This window comes from Carcharodon carcharias, chromosome 9 (genome assembly GCF_017639515.1).
Source record: "Carcharodon carcharias isolate sCarCar2 chromosome 9, sCarCar2.pri, whole genome shotgun sequence".
Lineage (NCBI taxonomy): Eukaryota > Metazoa > Chordata > Chondrichthyes > Lamniformes > Lamnidae > Carcharodon > Carcharodon carcharias.
The window spans coordinates 131,322,347-131,342,946 of NC_054475.1; the positions used below are offsets into that span (position 1 = coordinate 131,322,347).

The 20,600-nt window shown below is 43.9% G+C and overlaps 1 protein-coding gene across 4 annotated transcripts in view; it reads right to left on the reverse strand.

Annotated features, from left to right (window-relative positions):
- Nucleotides 1–20,600, reverse strand: part of LOC121281873 (serine protease 23-like) — a 41,471-nt gene that overhangs the window by 13,233 nt on the left and 7,638 nt on the right. Inside the window, exon 2 of one of the 4 annotated variants that reach the window (XM_041194965.1) lies at nucleotides 2,843–2,944. The exons of the other annotated variants lie outside the window; for them this stretch is intronic. Coding sequence (XP_041050899.1) covers nucleotides 2,843–2,886 — 44 coding nt within the window. The 5' untranslated portion in view covers nucleotides 2,887–2,944. The remainder of the gene's footprint in view (nucleotides 1–2,842; nucleotides 2,945–20,600) is intronic. 4 annotated transcript variants of the gene reach the window in all.

Consider the following 20,600-nt stretch of genomic DNA (forward strand, 5'->3'; position numbering starts at 1 on the left):
CACAATAAGCATGGTGAGAGAGGAAGTACTGGAGGGACTGACATCCTTGAAGGTGGATAAATCGCCAGGCTCGGATGGATTGTATTCCAGGCTGTTACAGGAAGCCTGGGAGGAAATGGTGGATGTTCTGAGGATCATTTTCCAATCCTCACTAGATACAGGTGAGCTAGCAGAGGATTGGAGATCTGCAAACATTGTACCATTATTTAAAAAGGGTGCGAGGGACAGTCCAAATAATTACAGGCTGGTCAGTCTGACTTCAGTGCTGGACAAATTATTAGATTCAATTCTGAGACAGGATAAAATGTCACTTAGAAAGGAACAGATTAATCAGGGATAGTGAGCATGGTTTTGTTAGAGGAAGTTCGTGTCTTACTAATTTAATCAAATTTTTTGAGAAAGTGACAAAGAGGATTGATGAGGGTAGTGTAGTGGATGTTGTCTACATGGATTTCAGTAAGGCATTTGACAAGGTCCCACATGACACACTGGTCAAAAAAGTAAATGTCCATGGGGTACTGGGGATTGCGGCAAGGTGGATCCAAAATTGGCTCAGCAACAGGAAATGAAGGATAATGGTAGGATGTTTTTGCAAGTGGAAAACTGTTTCCAGTGGTGAATCACAGGGCTTAGTGTTGGGTCCCTTGCTGTTTGTTGTATATATTAATGATTTGGACTTAAATGTGGGTGACATGATTGGGAAATTTGCTGATGACACAAAAATTGGTCATGTAGTTGATAATGAAAAGGATAGCTGTTGTCTCAAATGATATCAATTGTTTCGTTGAGTGGGCTGAAAAGTGGCAGATGGAATTCAATCCAGAGAAATGTGTGATAATGCATCTGGGGAGGGTAAACAAAGCTAGGGAATACACAGTAAATGGGAGGATATTGGGAGGGGTAGAAAAAGTAAGAGTTCTTGGAGTGCATGTCCACAGTTGGCTGAAGATGTCAGGAGAAGTTGATAAGGTAGTAAAGAAAGCTTATGGAATGCTTTCCATTATTGGACAAGGTATAGAATACAAAAACAGGGATGTAATGATGGACCTGATGAAAATGCTAGTTAGGCCACAGCTGGAATTTTGTGTACAGTCTGGTCACCACATTACAGGAAGGACATAATCGCTCTGGAGAGAGTGCAGAGGAGATTTACAATAATGTTGCCAGGGCTTGAAAATTGCAGCTATGAGGAAAGATTGGATAGGCTGAGGTTGTTTTCCTTGGAACTGAAGAGGCTGAGGGGTGGCCTGATGGAGGTGTACAAGATTGAGGAATCTTGATAGAGTAGACAAGGATGCCCTGTTTCCCCTAGCAGAGAGGTCACTAGGGGGCACAGATTTAAGGTGATTGGTAAAAGGATTAGAGGGAACATGAAAAATTTCTTCACCCAGAGGGTGGTCGGTTTTTGGAATTCACTACCTGGTTTGGTGGTGGAGGCAGATGCCCTCAGTTCATTTAGAAAGTACCTGGATCTGTGCCTAAAGTGCTGCAACCTGCAAGGCTATGGACCAGGTGCTGGAAGGTTGGATTAGAATGGGCAGCTAGTTATTTATTTTTTGGCTGGCACAGACACAATGAGTTGAATGGCATCTTTCTGTTCCATAACTTTTCTATGGAGTGTCGCTACCTAGTCCCTTGTGCATTCATACAATAAACAAAGAATAGAGAAAGAAATGGTTAAAGGACAAAGGTCACAGATTAAAGAATTATTTTTTCATATGAGTCTAGAGTCCAGAATCAAAGTCCAATCATGTATTCCTTTACAGAGGTCAGCAGGTTGAAAACTGATGCTGAATAATTCACTTTTCCAGTAGAGACAACTTCCATGATGAAATAGGCATGCAGAGATGAATTAGCCTTGTAGGCAATGGTACAGAAGTTCAGAAGATCCAGTAGAAACAGTGTAGATGGGGGCTAGGCTTTCAAACCTGGTCAGAGTCCTTGTTCTATGTTGCTGCTTGGTAGATGGAAGATGGCAGACTGATCTGCAGTACAGCAATGAGATAAAAAAAATCTGATATTGCCCTGATAGCTCTTTGTTTAGGGGGTCACAGACAGACATAGCTTCAGTAATTTTAAAAGGTCATTGTCCAATTTTAAAATTTAGGAATAAGTCCTGATGAAATATACATATATATCTCATAAAAATATAGTGTGCGGTGTTAGCCCCATTACAGCTCCTGACTCCATAAAGCCTGCCCACCATCTACAAGGCACAAGCCAGGAGTGTGATGGAATACTCTCCACTTGGGTGAATGACTAACTGAGCACAGCTCCAACAACACTCAAGAAGCTTCATACCATCCAGGACAAAGTACCCTGCTTGATTGGCACCCTACCCGCCACCTTAAACACCCACCTCCACCACTGATGCACAATGGCAAGTGTGTAACATCTACAAGATGCACTGGAGCAACTCATCAAGGCTCCTTTGACAACACCTTCCAAACCTAAGACCTCTAGAAGGCCAAGGACAACAGATGCATGGAAACACACCACCTGCAAGCTCCCCTCCAAGACACACCCCATCCCGACTTGGAAACACATCGCCATTATTCCACTGTCATCGGGTTAAAATCCTGGAACTCCCTCCCTATCAGCACTGTGGGTGTACCCACATGTATTGCAGTGTTTCAAGAAGGTGGCTCACCACTATCTTATCAAGGACAGTTAGGGATGGGCAACAAACGTTGGCATAGCCAACGATGCCCACGTCCCATGAAACAATAATAATCCAATAGGCACTCCAGCTGCACTGTTACTGACACTAGCACTCTCACCCATTTTACAAAAATGCCTTTGACCCATGAGTCATAGGAAAGTTCTGCTTTGCCATACTTACGATAATGGAGCGAGATCACGGGTTTTTGGGGTACTGCCAGCCATCAAAGAAAAGCATCCTTCATGTTGGGCTGACAGAATACCACTGGGGCATCCTGGGAAACTGAAAATTGCACATTCTCAGACAGTTTTCAGCTGCCAGTTAAAGATCTAAAGAACAGATTAAGGCTATCTTTTAGGAGAAACTGATATTTTACAGTAAGAGCATTAATGAAAGTATTCAGGAGATTAAAAAGTTAATTTTGTAATTATGTTTTTGAGAAATATGTAATTTTTATAATGCACTCCCAATTTTGACATCTTAATCTTCCATCTGAAGAGAAAATATGATGGATGAATTTTCAAGTGTGTTGTGACTTGGCTGATGCACAGGTTAGCCTATTTGAGTTTCTCTAATTCAGGTTACAGACCTGGCCAATGCCAAACGGAGGTGTCATAATGTTACAGTAGTTGGAAAGTGCAACAGCAGTAGGACAAATTTATATAAGCAGTTTCCATCATAGGAATTTATAATTAAAAATTTACCAGTAAATATGACAAATGTGAGAGTAGACAGGGCATCTGCACAATGTTAATCAATAAATATATATAAATTCACATATTAAATTGATAAATGGATGTTCAAAAATAGATTTACAGGGTAACATAATGGCCATTTCAAGTGTTAAATTAAAAATTACTGCTTTAACTAAAAATTGAGGAAACCAAAGACTAGATATAACTCAAATTAACAAAAAGCGAAATAACGAAGCATGAAAGGGAAAATACATGTTCCCAGTTAGTGGTAGAATGCAAAGAGCGAGCTTTGGTGCGGGACACGTGATTATAAGTGATCTCTCTGAAGTGCCAGTCTAAGGAACAGTTTTAGAAGCATGCTGGTGAGAAAAGATGATCTTTTCTCATTTCACTGTTTAATGTTCCTGTGAACCTTGAAAATAGGATGGGAACTGATTTAAAAAGTGGAAGAGATAAACCTTAAAGCTGAAACAAAAACATGCTTTAAATACTCAGCCAGTCAGGTCGCAGCAGAAACTCAGAACAGGGATTCTGATGAAAGGTCATTCACCTGAAATGTTAACTCGGTTTCCTATCCACAGATGCTGCCTGACCTACTGAATATTTCCAGCATCTTCTGTTTTTATTTCAGACTTTCAGCAGCCGCAGTACTTTGCTTTAGTAACCTTAAGGCTAAAATGGAGATGTGATGTGGAGATGGATTCTGAAAAATCTGAGGCAAGGAAGCTTAAAGGAGGTGGGCAACATAATCCCAGAAAACTGTGTGAAAATAGATCATTAAAGCTGTGATGGCTGGATCCTTGTTGGTATATGGGGTGAAAATTCAAAGATGTTGTGAGGAACAGTTCAAACCCATGTACTTTTCTAAAGACGATTTGTGGATAACTTTAATTCCCTCTCTATGAGCTGGATTTGAGCCCAGACAGTCATTTCCTTTTTTAAAAAAAAATATCCACATTGGCTGGAACTTTCCAGCCCTGCCGCGGCGGATTTCCCACGGCGGGGCCGGCGAGCCGTTGAAATCTCCGTTCACGTCGGTACGACTGGAAGATCCCGCCGGCGTGAGGGGCTGGAAAATTCCGGCCTTTGTCTTACTTCATCTGAAAATTCACCAAAAAGACAGTAGTGAGATAATATATTACCATGTTTATGGCATGTGTTGACTTGATATCTGTAGCTCTTCAAAAACAAGTTCTGAATCACTCACTCAGAGCATAACTCAGAGTTATGCACATAAGTGCTGCGTGAAAACTAAGAATTAAGCATAGGGCTGCCAAAGGCTGGAAAGTTAATTCTTAAATTGGGACAAACAACAATGCATTTCTAGAGTACTCAGCTATTTTTTTAGGTTGCTGTAATGTATATTTTCGAAGTCCTAATTGTATCTGCTAATCTGTTAATGTTACTCCTCTGTGGGCTCTTTGGCTAGAGTAGCTTGATTATTATCGAAAATAATAGGCCTTTATTTAAAGTTTACTCAATTTTTTTGTATCAATAGTATTTCTTGTAAACCATCACAGGACAGCATTAATATATGCACCAGATTGTTCTGCTTTATGCATTCATTATTTTTAACTTTGTGGATGAACCTTTCATCTGAGAAGTATTCTGTTGCTTTTCATTGGACACGACAAATGTCAATTCTGAGTCTATTTAACCTCAGTATCAGATCATTTTAACTACGTAAGATTATCAGGGCCATTGTTCCCAGCCCAGACCATTTTCATTTGCCTTCATGGTCTTTTCTGCTTATCATGTTACTACTCATTGAATATAATTTCTCTTTTTGCTCTTCCATTTATCCATAATCCTTTTCTTATTTGCCTTTGCTTCCTGGTTCTTTTTTCCTTTATGTTCTTTTCTCCCTGTTTTTGCAATTCAATGCTTCATATTTATTTTCATTCTCTGTCATTTGTCCATCCTTCCATCAGTTCTTTTCCTCTTGTTTTGTATCTTCACCTGTCCATCTCAGTCTTTGAATAGCATCTCTGGTATCCAAATCACTATCACAACCATCCATTACATCCTACCAGCTTCACTGAAGTATAGGATATAGGGCAGATTCTTGCCCTTGTTGGGCGGGCGGGGGCGGCGGGGGGGGGGGGGGGGGGGGGGGGAGATACTCTGATTTCAATAAGTTTTCTTGTGTATCTTCCATGTTAAACAGGGTTTCTTTAATAAGTTTTAATATGCAATCTTGAATTTTCAATAACGGGAATAAAAGCCAACATACCAGGCCATTGTATATCTTTCAATCAGACACCAAAGTGTTTAAAAGCAAATTCATTCATCACAGAGGACTTGATTTGAATCTTTAACTTTGTAAATGTCCAAGGGACAGAAACCATGGGCAAATTATTAGACAACTGTGTCTTAGTTAAACAAATAGAGACGATTTGATTTTATTCTTGTAAAGACTTTTTATTCTTGTAAAAACATGATGGGCCTTGATAGAAACTCTAAAACTTTTCACTGGGCTGCATCTTGCAGTCGATGAGCGGAGGGCGGGGCCTGTTTGCTTATACGTAAAATGATGCGAGGTGATGTCTGCCGTGTGTCCCCACATCACCCCACGTCATTTAGATTTCAGTTTGGCGAATTGTCAAAAAGTAATTAAAAACAAAAGAGATAAAAACAAAAAACTGCGGAAACTGCGGACGTTGGAAATCCAAAACAAAAACAGAATTACCTGGAAAAACTCAGCAGGTCTGGCAGCATCGGCGGAGAAGAAAAAAGAGTTGACGTTTCGAGTCCTCATGACCCTTCAACAGAACTGATTGAATATCAGAAGAGGGGTGAAATATAAGCTGGTTTAAGATGGTGGGGGGGGGGGGGGGGGGGGTGGGGGGGTGGGGTGTGGGGGGTGTGGTGTGATTGTAGGGACAAGCAAGCAGTGATAGGACACCAGGAGAGAAATGGAAAGCAATGAAGGCGAACAAGGCAAAAGAGAGATAAGGAAAACTTGTCTCAGAAAGGAACAAAACTTCTTCAAGATTGGCATTTCTTGAAGAGGAGTGACAGTCAACTAAACTGATTAATGGATCTGCCCATCCAACCTTAAGGCTGGCGGGTAGGCGAAGAGGCCAGGTGGCCTTCAGAAAAAACGTGAAAACTCATCCACGGGCAGGATGAGGTTTCATGAGGGTACTTAAATTTGTATGAAATGTCTAAATGCAAAAAATCGACATGTCCCAGCTCGTGTGACAGTGTCATATGAGGGGACATGTCAATCTTTTTTTCTCAACTTTATTCACTGTTTGAAACCTGAGCAGATCTCCCAGAGGCAGCACTTTGCCTCAGATCTGTGCGCTTTTCCGTGCACACTCATGGCTCAGGGAATCCCCTCTCACCTGCACAGAGAGCGCATAGTGCTTCGGAGTGCATGTTGGGCGGGCCTTAATTGGCCTGCCCATGTCAAATGACAGCGTGCCCCCAACCGGGGGCACCGATCGGGAACCCACCCACACCCACACAATCCCCCCCCAACAGGGGGAAGATCCTGCCCACTGTGTTAATACATTCTTAAGGGAAGACGGAAAGTACATGTGTGATTTCCTTCCATCATCCATTCTAAGATTGCCAAGTTGTCTTCAGAATAGTACGAATATAAGGTTGTGGCAAAGTTACCTAATTTTGTCTAAGTTAATGAGTTTTCAACTTTGCTATCAAACTTACTGTGCCCATTCTTAGAATTTGAATTTGAATCAAACCCCAACTAGTGGGAAGCATACCAATTCTTTGTCATATAAAACAATTCCTAAATGGCCAGCCTTAATGCACAGGTTCTCAGAATAAAACTGAACACAATTAAACAATAATTTGCACCATCAGAAACCAAGAGGATGGTTGGCATGGGAAATGAAAAAAAGTCATACTGAACTTTTGAAGTTGGTATTGAGCGATATTGCTAGAGACAGTGTTGAGTGAGATTTACTCTGTGTTATTTCAGGCTAGACTCAACCTGGACTTGCTTGATGTGGCAGCGTAGCAGGAGATTTGCACACCATTTAATTAATGCTGTACTTGATTTAGCAGTGCTTAATGTCTGTTTTTGGAAATCTCTACCCCAGAGTGTTATGTGTACTAAAGTTTTGAGTATATCCAAGACTGAGGTTGATAGTATCTAAAAATCTAATGGAATTGAGGGATATGGAGGGCAGTGGAGAGGATCAGCCATTATCTTACCGAATAGTGGGCAGGCTTGAAGGGACATATGGCGTACTCCTGTTCTTATTTCTTACCTTTTTATACTGAGAACTGGATTCTCTCACTACAATAACATTGCCAGAGAGTACAGTGCCATATTTTCCTGGAGCTGAGCTGTCCTGAACTGGCTGGTGATGTGGTTTGATGTTGCATTCTCCACTGCCATCAATGGGGCTGCTCCGGGATATAACCATAGTAGCGACATGGCAAGAAGATGCAACTTAACTTGTGAGACTCTGTTCAGGTAAGATATTTGGGGCTGAATTTTTGGGGTGGAGGCAGGCTCCAAGATACAGGTGGCGGGACGGTGTTTTAGTTTAAAGACGCTGAATGCAATAATCACCAGGGAGGGGCAAGGGTAGACAGGAATCCATTCTCCTAATAAGTGAGGCCAACTAAACTTGTTATAAAGCTTGTTTAGAGCTTGGTGGAGGGAGGTGGTGGAAAATTTAAAGGAGCACCCGAGTTTCACAAGATGTCAGTTTCAGAACAGTTGAAGGGCAGCAGGTATACAGTAGGGAGCCAGTCATGGCTGCCTCCAGGTGCATCATCATCATCAGTGCAAAGGAGGACTGGACACTTGATAAGAGGGTGCTCTTGATGCTGCACAGGTGGCAGGGAGAGTGTGAACTCAACATCTGGGCTGTGAATGGGGTCAACACCCCCTGACATCACAGGGACAGAAGAGCAGGGGGGAAAGCTACCAAAGGACAATGGCAGCCACCTGCCCAAAGGAAGGTTCCAGCTGGCAATGGGCACATAACTGTCGGATATTGGGCCCAGTGGTAATGAGAGGCAACACCTTCACAGGAAGGGCAGACCCCCAGGCATCAGGAGGACGTTTCCCTTGATGGAGAATTCTAGAACCAGGGGACATGGATTCAAGATAAGTGCCAGAAGGTGTAGAGGAGGACATGAGGAAGAACTTTTTTTACGCAGAGGGTAGTGGGAGTCTGGAATTTGCTGCCCAAGTTGGTGGTAGAGGCAGAAACTTTAAACTCTTTTATAAAATACCTCGATCTGCACCTAAAGTGCTGTAAGCTGCAGGGCTATGGGCCAGGTGTGGGAAGGTGGGATTAGCAAGGGCACCGGGGTGTCCTCGGGCTGGACAAGATGGGCCGAATGGCCTCCTTCTGTGCTGTAACTTTTCTATGGTTCTATGGCAGAAGAAAGAAGGGCAGGAAGGTGTCTGAGGCCATATCTTCAACAAAGGATCGACTGCCAAAGATGAAGATCACCAAGCACCAGTGCCACATGAGACTGTGACTCTCCTGGCAGATGGTGACAGACATCAGTGCCCTTCATCCACAGCCAGGCCAGGCTCACAGATCTTCACTCAAATCCTCAAAGTGTGTGGATGGCACCTGGGGACAAGGGAAATCCCTTGAACAGATGGCCACTTCTCCCTCCACAGGAGGCATAGAGGCAATACAACCAATGCCATCTGCTCAGCAGGACAGACATTGAGCAGGCCATTGGGCTTCTGAAGATGTGATGCTGGTGCCTGAACTAGTAGAATGCTGCCCTCCAATACCCTCCTGCAATGGCCTTGTCATTATGGTGGTCTGCCGCATTCTCCATAACTTGGACCTCCAGAAAGGTATGGACATTGGGGGCTGAGACCCTGGAAAGGGACAGCTCATCAAGGGTAAGAAAAAAAGAGGAGGAATTGGAGGTTGAGGGAGGTGGCGTTGAACAGCAGGTGCCCTTGCTGCACTGAAGTGGCCTCCTCCTGTCACCCTCCAGGAAGAGAACTCTCTTCTCTCCCTTCAGCATTGGGTCAAGATTGGCATCAGTGAAATGAGGGGTGTCGTGATGATAATTGATCGTGATAGTGGACTCAGTATTAGATACTATACAGTACTCTGTACTAGATAGGAGGTCACCTGACCTGGGAGTTGAAGGACAAGTAGCACATGTTGGAGCCGGTCTTGATAGAATTCAGTTAGTGCAGATATGTGTTCATGTTAGGAAAATGTGTTACCAATAAAGTTAGCTCAGCTACAAGGTCGACGGCCTGTGTGCATCATTGAAACAAAAAACGAGACATGGTGTCAGAAGTAAACTAAGTGCAACAATGGAGGTTCTGAAACCACTGACAGAGCTCAATTTGGAGGGAAATCTCGCCGAAAACTAGAGGAGGTTCCAGCAGGGATTCAAGCTGTACCTCTCAGTGACGGGCAGTGATTTAAAAAAAGACCCTCAGGTAGAGTCTTCCATCTTTCTTCATGTAGCAGGGGAAGCAGTCCTAGAAGTCTATATAATACATGCACATTTGAAAGTGATGAGAAACAAAATTACCTGTAAGAAATAATGGAAAATTTGGAGCCTACTGCAACCCTAAGAAAAACATCACGTGAAAAGATACCAATTTTTTTACATGCATGCAAGGCAGTGACAACATTATTCAGTATGTAACTGAGCTGCAAAAACAAGCTAAATAGTGTGAATTTGGTGACCCTGAAGAATAACTCATCTGAGATAGGAGTGTCATTTGTGATTCTGCAAATTATTCTGAGAGAACGGCTTTTGAAAGAAGTTGATCTCACGCTAGAGGAAGCAATAAATATCTGCAGTGGCAGAGAGGACGAGATACCAGATTAAATAGATGACAGAAGATGATAAGCTGCAGTTAGAGGCAGTTAAACAGAAACAGCCCCGGGAAAGAACAAATAGTCTGAATGTGAAATGAACACAACTGCTATTAAAACATTTAAATACAGCCAATGTGGAACAGAGCATTTACTATATAGTTGTCCAGCCTATGGAAAGCAGTGTAAGAACTGTGATAAACTAACACATTTTGTTAAAATGTGTAAATTGGAAGTGCACACGATGGACACAGAGACACTTTCTTTTGTTGGTGCAGTGACAACAAATTCCAAGAAGATGAATGAAAGGTTGATTTAAAAATTGCCAGCATGATGGTGAATTTCAAGCTTGACACAAGTGCACAAGCAAATGTCATTCCCATAAGCCTGTATTGTAAGATAAGCAAAGAAAAACCGCTAACTAAACCAAAAGTGAAGCTGTCGACTTATACAGGTGAAAAATTGCAGCAGAAGGCAAGTACACACTTTAAAGTGAACTACAAAAAACAATCTTGAGCATTTCCATTCATAGTGGTAAAAACTGATGCAAAACCCATTCTTGGAATCAAAGCTTGTGAAAATCTGAAGCTAATCAAGAGAATCCTGATTGTCACCACTGACATCCTGAACGATAAAGATGTGTTCCAGGGGATAGGCTGCCTATAAGGAGAATTTGCCATCAAGATTGACGAAACTGTGACATCCAAAATACATCCACCCAGGAAAATACTAGTAATACTGAGAGATCGACTGAAAGCAGAGTTGGGCAGAATGGAGAAACTTCTCCATCAAGAAAACTGAAGAACTGACAAAGTGGGTTAATCCAATTGTAATTGTAGAAAAATCAGATGGGAATCTACGAGTCTCTCTGGATCCCAGAGACTTGAACCAGGCAGTACAAAGAGCATTACCAGCTGCCCACAGTAGAAGAGATCACGTGTAAGCTAGCTGATGCTAAATACTATTCAATCTTGGATGCGAGTTCTGGCAGGTCAAGCTGGATAAACACAGCTCCTATCTCTGTACCTTCAACGCACCATACCGGTGATACAGGTTTTTATGCTTACCTTTTGGTATTAATTCATCTCCAGAGGTGTTCCACAGAACAGTAAAGCAGCTGTCTGAAGTGTTAGAGGGTGTGGAAACCTATATAGACGATGTGCTGGTCTGGGGAGTCTCACGAGAAGAACACAACCACAGACTGAGGCAGGTGCTGTCCAGAGCTAGAGAAAGGAACCTCAAGTTGAAGGTGGAAAAGTGCAAAATGGGTCTTCATGAAATCAAGTACTTGGGACATGTGCTAACAAGTGAGGGATTGAAGGTGGACCCGAGTAAGATCAAAGCAGCTGTGAACATGCCACAGCCGAATGAAGAAAGACTTGAGGATGTTTTTAGGAATGGTGACCTATCTTGGGAAATTCATTCCAAACGTGTCAGACCTGACGGCACCTTTCAGAACTTCTACAAATTGATGTGGAATGGCACTGGGAACAAAGTCACCAGGAAGCTTTGACCAGTCTGAAGAGAACACTGACCCAGGCACCAGTGTTAAAGTATTACAATGTTAGTCAGCCAGTCAAGATCTCAGTGGATGCTTCAAAGACTGGCCTGGAAGGTGTTCTCTTGCAAAATGAGGCAACTGTGGCATACACTTCAAAGGCAATGACTGAAACACAGCAGCGGTATGTCCAAATAGAGAAAGAAATGTTACCAATTGTGTTTGGTCCAGAACGCTTCCACCAGTTTGTCTATGGTAAAGATGTGGAGGTAGAGTCTGATCATAAGCCTTTGGAAACTATACTTATAAAGCCCCTGAATTGTGCACCACCAAGAATCCAAAGATTACTAATGCGTCTGCAGAAGTACTGGGTCAGTTAAATACAAACCAGGGAAGGAAATGTGCATCACAGACACTCTGCCATGTGCATACCTACTCATTATGGAGGAGGAGGATAAAGAAACAGAAGCATAGGTTCACATGCTGACAAAGAACTTGCCTATGGCTGGCTGTAACCAAACTGGATGAGATCAGGGACGAGACCAAGTACGACGCCACCCTGAGAAAGCTGCAGCAGATTATGTGGGCCAGCCAGTTTGCACATCGAAGCACAGCCCCTTCTGCTGTACAAGAGTACTGGAACTTTCGCGAGGGACTTTGTGTAGCAGAAAGAATACATTTCAAGAGAGAAAATATCATAATTCCTGCAACACTGAGGAAAGAAATGCTGCAATGCATACATGAGAGAGACCTCAGCATAGAAGCATGCAGGAGAAGAGCTCAAGATGTAATGTGGAATGGAAGCACAAATCGGGGAAATGGTGAATGTCTCCAGTGTGCCAAAAGGACAAAATCACAACAAAAAGAATCACTTCAACCACACAGAGGCCCTGGCAGAAAATTGGAGTGGACTTGTTCACATTTGACAACAGTGAGTAGCTACTAGCGGTAGATTATTACTCTGTTTTTTGAGTCTGTGCTGTTGAGAAATGAAAGTAAGAGCATCACTGTGATAAACCATTTAAAATCAATTTTTGCTCACCACGGCATACCTGAAGTGCTCATCTCAGATAATGGTCCACAATTCTCAGGGACTGTGTTTCACAAATTTGCATAGGACTGGGAGTTTTGCCACACTACACCAAGTTCCAAAATCCAACAGAATGGTGGAATGTACCGTGCAGACCTTAAAACACCCGTTGAAGGCAAAGGCAGATGGAAGAGACCCCTATCTGGCTCTGCTGGATTTTGGGGATACTCCATTACAGGGCATTGGATCATCTCCAGCACAGCTGCTGATGGGAAGAAGACTAAGAACTAAGCTTTCAACTGAGCCCCCAACTGTTATTTCCATAGCCAGTGAGCTACAGTATTCAGGACCCGCTCAAACTGAGACAGCAGAAGCAGAAACGGTACTTTGATTGAGGCGCCTGAACTTTGCCTGACCTGAACATGGGAGAGACAATGAAGATTCATCATGAAGGGATCTGGAATCCTGCTGTTGTCACAGGAGAACCAAGGTCTTTCTTAGTGCAGACTCCAAACAGACAACTATACAGGAGAAACTGGCAGAGGGAGATGGAGGAGGGTTCTCCAAAGTTGGTCCTACTGACTAGGTGTTTTCAGGAAGCACTTCCCCTACCTCCGCCTCAGCCAGGAGCAATGTGTGAGGTGCCCATGATTCACCAAGAAATTGGTCACTATAAATGCAAGTCTTTTTATTTTTTCTTTATTGTCTGATCAGAAGACATACTGACTTGAACACATCTCCCTGCCCTCACCCAGCAGCTGCACAGTGGGTTTTAAATATTTGTGAACTCAATTTAATTTAAAAGTAATATTTCAGTGTAAATCATACCCAGACCCACATCTATGTATTTCCAACCAATTCTGCATGCTGAATCTCAAATATATTTTTATATATGAGTGGGTGCTTTTACTGTACTTGTGAGCTGTTTGTTCTATCTCATTCACAGACTTTAGTTTCAAACTGAAACTGTTTTACTGTGGGCGAAGCCCATTACAGTGCTCCAGATTTCTTGGTCTTAGTAAAGTCCTGGCAGCTTTACTTTTGGCTTGCAGTGAATGCATGAGGTCAAACCCTCAAGTTTTTCACACTGTAAGCATCTTTTAAGCTATGTTCACAGTAAACTCTCCCTGTAATGTTCCCTGATGTATCACCTCTCACTGTACCCTTTTGTGACATAGCTCATACCCATAAATGGTAACATATAATCCACACCCCTCAGTGTGGATCCTACCACTGGTACCATGATATATGCTATTGTCGCCAAGCTTGACGGATACTGTTTAGATACTAAGAAGCAGTCTTATATGAGTTACACAGAAGTCTCTATTAGCAATACTGAACTATGTACATATTTACAATACTGAACTATGTACATATTTACAGTAGGTATGGAGAGAACTCCATACTAGGTCCTTGTACATTGCTACTCGCCTCTAGCCTGGCCCCAGCTCTAGGTCATGTGCCTTCTTACATCACTGTGTGGGCAGTACTGTACTCAGTTTCCTGTTAACCTTTAGGTACTAGATCCTCTTTCAACATGCATTTCATGATATTGTTATGATGTAGCAGGTGACGTATGTCAGGCGGACCAAATCGACAAGAGAAACTTGGTAATGCTATCACGATGGTTTTGCAATTTGTATTTTTTGCGAGAAAGTGTGTGCATTGAATTCAGAAGCAATGAGTCCACTAAGACCCTTAGATTTTAAAAAATAATTAAATATTTATTAAAAGATTTTAAGCATATAAGATTACAGTTACATATTATAACAAACCTAAAATTCTTAATTAATCTAACTCCCAACAACACACCCTCTTTAAGGCCACAGTCCAAAATAGATTTTAAATTTAAAGACATCCCAGTAAGTTACCACAGTACCCACTCAGCAGTGGAATTCCAAAGACTTTTCTCCAACTTTAGTTACTGAACACAGCAGACTTTTTCAAAAATGGCTGGAGGCTTCTTCAAGACTGTTTCATGCACTCCTGTTAGATCTTATATGGCCCCCCAACGTAGCCTTTTATTCCTCTTTATATATGTTTCTCTCTTTAATCTGTAAATTCCATTGTTCCATATGTCTTTGCAAATTTACTTTTCCCACAATATAAAAATCTTTCATGTTAGCAATATGACCTCTTTCCTGTTAGTAATATGACCATTTTCCTTTTGGGAAAAATAAATGCACTGCTTGGCCTTCCTTATCTTACCAGTTATAAACATCCTACCATCCCTTTAAAATCCAAACAACTCCTTCATTTATCTAAAATGCAAATTTCCTTCACACCTTATTTGCTAAGACCTCATCCATGTTTACTTATTAGCATTTCAAGTACCCTTCTACACCTAACTCCTTTTGATAATTTCAAGTTTGCAGTCTAGTTGACTCCAACTGAATTAAATTACACACAGACAGAATCATGCATAATTGCACTTATAAAGCTACTTTACAATAACCCATAATATTATGAATATTATTATAGTTTAACAATATACTTCATGCCACTACCTCTAACAATTTGCCCCAGACACGCACTCTCTCTGATTTACTTAATGTCCTTCACTTTAATACGTCTGATACACTTACATCCACCAAAGTAATCCTACATTAGTATATCGGAGATTGCAATGACCAAACATCTCTCGTTATTCAATCTAATCCTCACTGTGGGATGTTCTGATATACCCTACGCATTTCACTGTAGCACACTCAGAATGTTTCCATGAGGCATGTGGGATATATCAGTGATATATTCCGGAATATTCACAATGACATTTTCTGGTATATACCACATGCGTGAATTACTGTTCTATATACATTATATTGTTCTTAGAAGTGACAAAGGGCGGGATCTCCCATCTCTTCCCCCCCCTCCCCCCCCCACCCCACCACCACAACCATCCGCCACCAGGATCATCCAGTCCTACTAAAAGTCAATGGACTTTGGCTGGGCTGCCAAATCTCCTGTGGCAGTCCCAGCCAATGTTACAGATCTAAGCATTTTCTCCCTTCCTCATCACAAAACTTAGATATGCACTTAAGGTTCCAGTATCCTTCAAGGCTATGGACCAAGAGTTGGAAAGTGAGATTCTATTAGCTAGCTCTTTTTTGGCTGCATAGACAAGAAGTGCTGACAAGTTCCTCTATGCCATAAATCTCTCTATGGGCCAGAACTTCCATTGATGGGCAATCATGGTCAGATTGCCACTCCACTCACTTTTTACTTACCCAGGTCAGGAGCTGCACATTTCTCATTTGATCTTCAGACCCAGGCCTGGTGAGAAATGTGCAATGCAGCAGCTCTAGAATCCATCCAGTGCAGGGCAGCAGCGTCAGGGGAAAGGAAGCCATGCCCCCCTTTTTACAGCATAAGCTGCTGTACACTAGGTACGTTTAAGGTCCAAGCACTTAGAAGCCAGGGAGAAGGTAAGTGGGTGAGGGGTTAGGAGGGTTGGGAGGGGGAGGGGTCAGGTGGTTAGGAGAAAGGGGGCGTTGGGAGGTCGGGGGGGTCTGCAGGGTAGTTGGAGGGGTTGGTTGGAGGGTGGTCTGGGAGGGCTAGTTGGGGCTGTGGCCAGGTAATTGGGCGGGTAAAGTTTATGGGGGCAGGGTGTCGGGAGAGTAGTCGGGGCTGTGGGATAGCCAGAGGGGACAGGGGATACTTTGGATAGTAATCAGGTGTGCAGGGATCGGGGTGAAGGTGCGGGCAGTTGGTGTGGGGAATGGTCGGTGGCGTGGGAGTTTGGGTTAGATGGGTAGTGTTGGGGAGGGTGTAGTTGTGGGGTGTGGTCAGAGGAGAGGTCGTCTGTGTGGGGGAATGTCCAGTTGGGGGGGGGCGGGGGGTGGTGGGGGCAGTACCATAGTTACCCAGGAGTTCCAAGTGGCTTTAATCCTTTTAACTTTTCCAGGGTAACTATTCTGCTAAAAGAGTTGGAACCATCTGAAGTCTCCAATTTAAATCAGACTATCAGATGGCTCCCAGTGCAGAGTAATTGTGCATCATATGTTGAAAACTTCCCAGGCAATTCCCATGCAGTCCTTGTGAGGGGACTTCTGGGGGGTCTCCCAGCGCATCTTCTGGTGTAGCCCCAGGGTACAGCCCTCCCCACTTCACCCTACCCCAGGAACAGGAGCTCTGGGCCTATGTTTTCCCTCCTAAAGATGGTGATCATCTGTTGGGCACTGTTTCACAAGTGTTTGCAGTCCTCCAGCCCCTCACCCATATTTCTGGTCGTCATGTGTAAGTCTTGATAGTGACTGTAATCAAGCTAACTTTGGAGTCCATCACCATCGATCACAATCCAGCAGTCACCTGATATTTATAACTGCTTTCCTTTTAGCAATCAGGATGGATACACGATCTGATTTATCACTTCCTTAACTCTGGATGTGCAAAAGCCAACTGCTGACGCCTCTTGACAAATTGGTTGTGTCATCTGAGTGTTTAACTTATTCTTTGATAATTTGTAGGCTTTATTTGTAAGGCTGAATGTTCACCGCATTGACAGGAAACAGGAATTAGGATTGTTTTTGTGTCATGAACCTGCCTGTGGTGGAAAACTGATTAAAGTCATGATTTGCATGGGAGTGAGCCCTTATAATTGCTATGGAGATGGGTTTCCTGTCCAATTAGAACCAGTGGGGCTGGGAACAGGGGTGGGTCAGATGAAGTGTAGGGTTGATTTAGACTCTCCATCACTGAGGCTGCTGATTGTGCTGAGGGAGAGATCTGCAATTCATGCTAAAGGCTTCCACAGCACCAGAGGGAAATGAGATGAATCAGGTGATCCAGAGGCCTAGCACATAGAGCCAGGGCTGCCCATCACTCCTTCAATTCCAATCTTGATCTAATATTGGAGGCCATGAGGGAGAGGAGGAAAGTCATTTTCCTAGAAGTTGGCATGAGGAGAACATCAGCTAAAACCAAAGAGGCCTGGATCGAAATTGCTGCCACTGTCAAAGGAAAAAGTAAGACTAGAAAAACCTGGATCCAGTGCCATAAAAAGTTCAATGGTCTTTTGCATTCTGGCAAGGTGAGTGCAACCCCCCCCAGCACTCCGGAAAGGTCTCAGGGCTTGCATCCTCCAACAGCCACACCAACTGAGGAGCCTCAGGGTGCATGCTGCTCCTGAACATGGGAGAGGTGTATATCCAGACCGCACTCCCCAAAATGGTTCGTATCTATAGTGCTGCTGAGCACCACTCACCACTGAGACATGCAGTTCCTAATGCATAGGGGAAAATTACATTAGCCAGGGAGGACAGCATTGTCTTACCTCCCTCTCTTTTGCCTTTGCAGGAGAAACCTGCACATAATATGAGGGAGTGGGTTCAGACAGGAGGACAGGTGCCATTCTTCTACCAAATTACCCCATTGCCGCAGACAGCAATAGAGATAATCAGGGTAGTGGGAGAGGAGGCAATTGGGTCTGGCGAAATGGGTGCTCATGATGGAACTGGTGGTTAGAGGGCAATGTGGCCATTAAAGAGGTGCACTGCACTCCACCCCCCATCTCAAAGCACGTTTCACACTAAATAACAGTGGGTAGCCTCAGCACTGCAGCTGTTTCAACTCTCCTTGGCTAGCTCTCATCATCTCTATTTTTGTGTCTCCCACAAGTGCAGATATCCAGCCTCTCCCTCTGTGGGCCTAGAGCAACATGAAGAAAAAGAAGAAGCACCATCACACCTTAAAAGCGTACCATCCACCAGCGCATTTGCTCCCACCTCGATAGGCCCTCGTGCATGTGTAGTTAAGGAGGCACAGGGTGATGTTCACTGTACTAGTGTGCAGGAGTAGATGCCAGAAGAAGAGGGAGCTCTGGTCAGTTCCTCTCAAAGGAGGGAGGACAGACATAGCACTGCTCAGCTGGGCACAGGGCCTCGGGAGTCAGTGGAATATAGGCTCTACTTACAACAGCAGGAGATGTGCTCCCACATGTCAGAGTTCATTGAGGCAGTTCAGGGCAGAGGATGGAGTCCTCCATCTAGTTGGTGCACCACAATAGCTCCGGGCTATGAGTGCTTGAGTTCCTACATTGAGGGAGTGACCAAGTTCTTGGAGAGCTACACGTGGCAGCATTTAGCGTGCATGCAGGAATGGCAAACTGACATCCACAGGATGCATGAGGTGCTGGGTAGCATGGATTGGTCAGTGGCATTGGTGGTGCAGAGATCTTTGTGCTCCTGCTGGTGTCCCACTCCCCCAGTATCCAGAGCAAAGGGCCGAGGATGTTACATGGGATGATGAGGTGTCAGTCTTTATGGGTCACCCTCGCTGTCCTGGCCTTCTTGGCCCTTCTGACTGATGGTACGTATCTGAAGCAGGGCAAAGTGGAGGCTAACCCAGCAATTATGCACGTGCAGCAATCTCTGGAGATACTCCCACCAGGTTCCTTCACAATGAAGACAACTGCCACATCTACCTCAGCCACAAGCCAAGACGAAGGAGCAGGCTGCTTCCTTCTGAGGCCACGAGGTGATCACCGTGTAGAGTGGCTGAGTGCAGTGTGCACCATGTCGCGTAGGGTATCAAGTGGTCATTAAGGCGTCTTCTTACTGTCTTGGTCTACCTCTGTTTGCATTGTATAAATGATGATGCTTTAAGGCACGTATCTGGGCCTCTTTTTATTGCTACTCTGGCAGTAAAGATGGTTTGAAGTTGTGAAAGAGATAACAGGATTCTCTGTGGTGAGGGTGAAACCTCCTTCATTAGCAGTGTAAGTGATTAGATGTTCTAGGCTGTGTCTTCCATGCATGTGTTAGCCCAGGCTTCCTTCCATGCCCCTCAGTCTGGGTCAGAGAGGCTCAGGAGAAAAATTCCTGAATCAGGATATTCATGGCATCTTCAAAAGCCTTTTTACGCCCCAAGCCAGGCTTGGCCACCTCATTGTGCAGCAATGTTCAACATCATCTCCCTCCACCTCTTCTTCCTCCTCCTCTCTCATCTCCTTTTCCCCTGATGAGCTGTCTCTTTCCAGGGCCTCACTATTCTAAAGATCCACAGCTCTCTGGAGGGCCATGTTATGGAGAGTGCAACAGACCACGACAATGAGTGTGACCCTTGCAGGAGGGTACTGGAGGTTCTGACACTGGAAGTGCATCTTCAAATCTGATGACCTGCTCAATGGTTGTTCTGCTGAGCAGATGACATTAACTGTATCACTTTTGTCTGGGTCTTCTATAGAGCCATGAGTAGCCATGTCTTCAAGTATCTCCCTTGTCCCCCAGGATCCAGCCACACACTTTGGGGGTTGGAGGGAAGATCAGAGGTAGCTCAGACTACCAAAGGTTGAAGGAATAATGACAGCTGCCAGGAAAGCAAGTGCACACATGGAGGAAGCTCTTGTGATCGAATCAGTAGCTGAATGTTGAGGGACTGTAAGCTGTGGCCAAATGGGTACAATTGATGGTGCCCTGCACCTGGGGAACTCGTAATGGTAGCGAAACCTAATGCACTTTGTTCCTGGGAGGCCGCATCTGTCAGGAAATGAATGTGTTGTCCAGCTCTGGCAAAGAGGGCATCAGTGACCAGAAAGATGCAGTAGTGTACTGCCATTTGATGCCACTAAGATCTGCAGCAGGTCCTTGGAAGAAGCCAGAAGCTAATTCAATGCCAAAGTGACTTTGACAGCTACTTGCAGGGCATGGTGACCAGTGCTGCAAGGTGTGAGGTTTTCAGCAGCAAAGGCACAGTTGTCTGTTACCATGTGCCTGGACAATCACAGTCTCTTGTGACACTGGTTATTGATCCTATCCAGTAGCTCCATCTTTGGCAGATCCTATATTAAGGGTACAGCCTTTGTGCCCTTTCTGCCACTTTTTCCTCTTCTGTGCCCTCCTGGTACTTGGCATTCCACCCTTCCTGTGGAGGTTGGTGCCCTTCATCACCACTGGGCTTAAATCTAACAGTTGTGCCCCCA